At 70.9% G+C, this 1458-nt stretch overlaps 1 protein-coding gene across 1 annotated transcript in view; it reads left to right on the forward strand.

Annotated features, from left to right (window-relative positions):
* The window catches only part of LOC130577178 (protein enabled homolog), a 4622-nt gene extending 3370 nt beyond the window's left edge, over positions 1 to 1252 (forward strand). The window contains 2 exon segments of the mRNA XM_057372339.1: positions 31 to 302; positions 1010 to 1252. Coding sequence (XP_057228322.1) covers positions 31 to 302; positions 1010 to 1252 — 515 coding nt within the window.
* The last annotated feature ends 206 nt before the right edge of the window (positions 1253 to 1458 follow it).

Raw genomic sequence — 1458 nt, forward strand, 5'->3', positions numbered from 1 at the left:
GGCAGGTGACCTCCCCCAGAGCCCCCCCAGCACTGCCTGCGCGGGTCCGGGACCACCAGAGCGGGAACGCCGGGGGGGTCCCGGGGGTGGCCCGTCACCCCGGGGGGCAGGACCCGGCCCTGCAGAGCAGGGTGGGCTCAGCCCTTCCCTTCGAGCCCCCAGAGCCCGGCCCCGCCGGGAGCTGCAGGACAGGTTCTGCCGGGTGTCCCCTGGGCCCCCTGCCCGGCCCCCGCGGGGGCCCCACTGCGGGGGCTGCGCGTCCCCCCACGGCGCGGCGACCACCGCCACCCCCTCCTTTCGCGGTGAGGCTGTGGGGACACAACGGCTTCTCCCCCCGCAAAAAATGGCACGGGCAGGGTGGGATTTCGGTCACCCGCGTGGGCCAGTGCTGCCCTCCCGTGTCTCCCCTGCTTGTGGCGGGGATACTGGGGACACAGCGGCTCCCCCCGCAAAAAAAAACCCAAACCGCGGGTAGGATGTGGCTTCAGCCGCCTGTGAGGGTCAGGTCTGCCTCCCCTCGTGTCCCCCGTTCTGCTGCAGGGTTGTGGGGGACACAGAAGCTCTCTCGTCCAAAAAAACCCCAAACCACGAGTGGGATGTGGTTTCAGCTGCCCGCGTGAGACAATTCCGCCCCTCATTCGCGTCCCACCTTTTGTGGGGCTGTTTGGGAAACAACAGCTCCCTCTCCACCCGAAAGTCGGCATGGAAGTGTTTCCTCCCCGTGTGTTCCTCCCTTTCGTAGGGAGGACACCGCATCTCCCGCTGAAAAAAAAAMCAAAACAACGGCGGGTGGGGTGTGACTTTAGCCACTCGCTCGGGACAGTGCTGTCCCCCACGCGTGTGTCCCCCCCCTTTTATACTGGCGCTGTTGGGGACACTGCAGCTTTCCCCGCAAAAACAAAAAACGTGGGGCAGTGTTGTGTCCCCCACCCTCCGTGCCCCYCCATTTCTTGAGGACACCGCAGCTGCGTTCCACCCCTAAATAAAATCACGGGTGGGGTGTGCCCAGCCACCCGCGTGGGCCCCGGGGGAGGGACCCCCCCGGCGAGGCTGCAGCATCCGGGCCGGCCCCGCCACATCCTGCCGCCGGAAGGAGCCGCGGCCCCGGGACAACCCCCCCGCCGGTGACGTCATGCGGGGGCCCCCGCCAGGCGTGACGCCAGCCCCGCTCTGTGACGTCACGCGGCGGGCGGGCGGCGCCGCTCCTGCAGGGAGGGGGATCCCCCCTCACCCCCCCATTTCCCCGGTGTGACCCCCACCCCCCGAGCCGCCCCGGTGCGGGGTGGGGGCTCCGGTGGGTGCCGCCCCCCGCCCCGCCACGTCCCCGGGGGCGACAGGGACACGCGGGGGGGACGCGGACACGCGGGGGAGGGGGTCGGCTGTGCCGCAGCGCCGAGGTGACCTTGCGCGGGGGGGTGGCGGGTCTCCCCTCGCAGCTCCCCCCCCCACCCCCGGGGC

The sequence above is a fragment of the Malurus melanocephalus genome, unplaced genomic scaffold (assembly GCF_030028575.1).
Source record: "Malurus melanocephalus ecotype Western Australia unplaced genomic scaffold, MMel_1.1 scaffold_170, whole genome shotgun sequence".
NCBI classification, from domain to species: Eukaryota; Metazoa; Chordata; class Aves; order Passeriformes; family Maluridae; genus Malurus; species Malurus melanocephalus.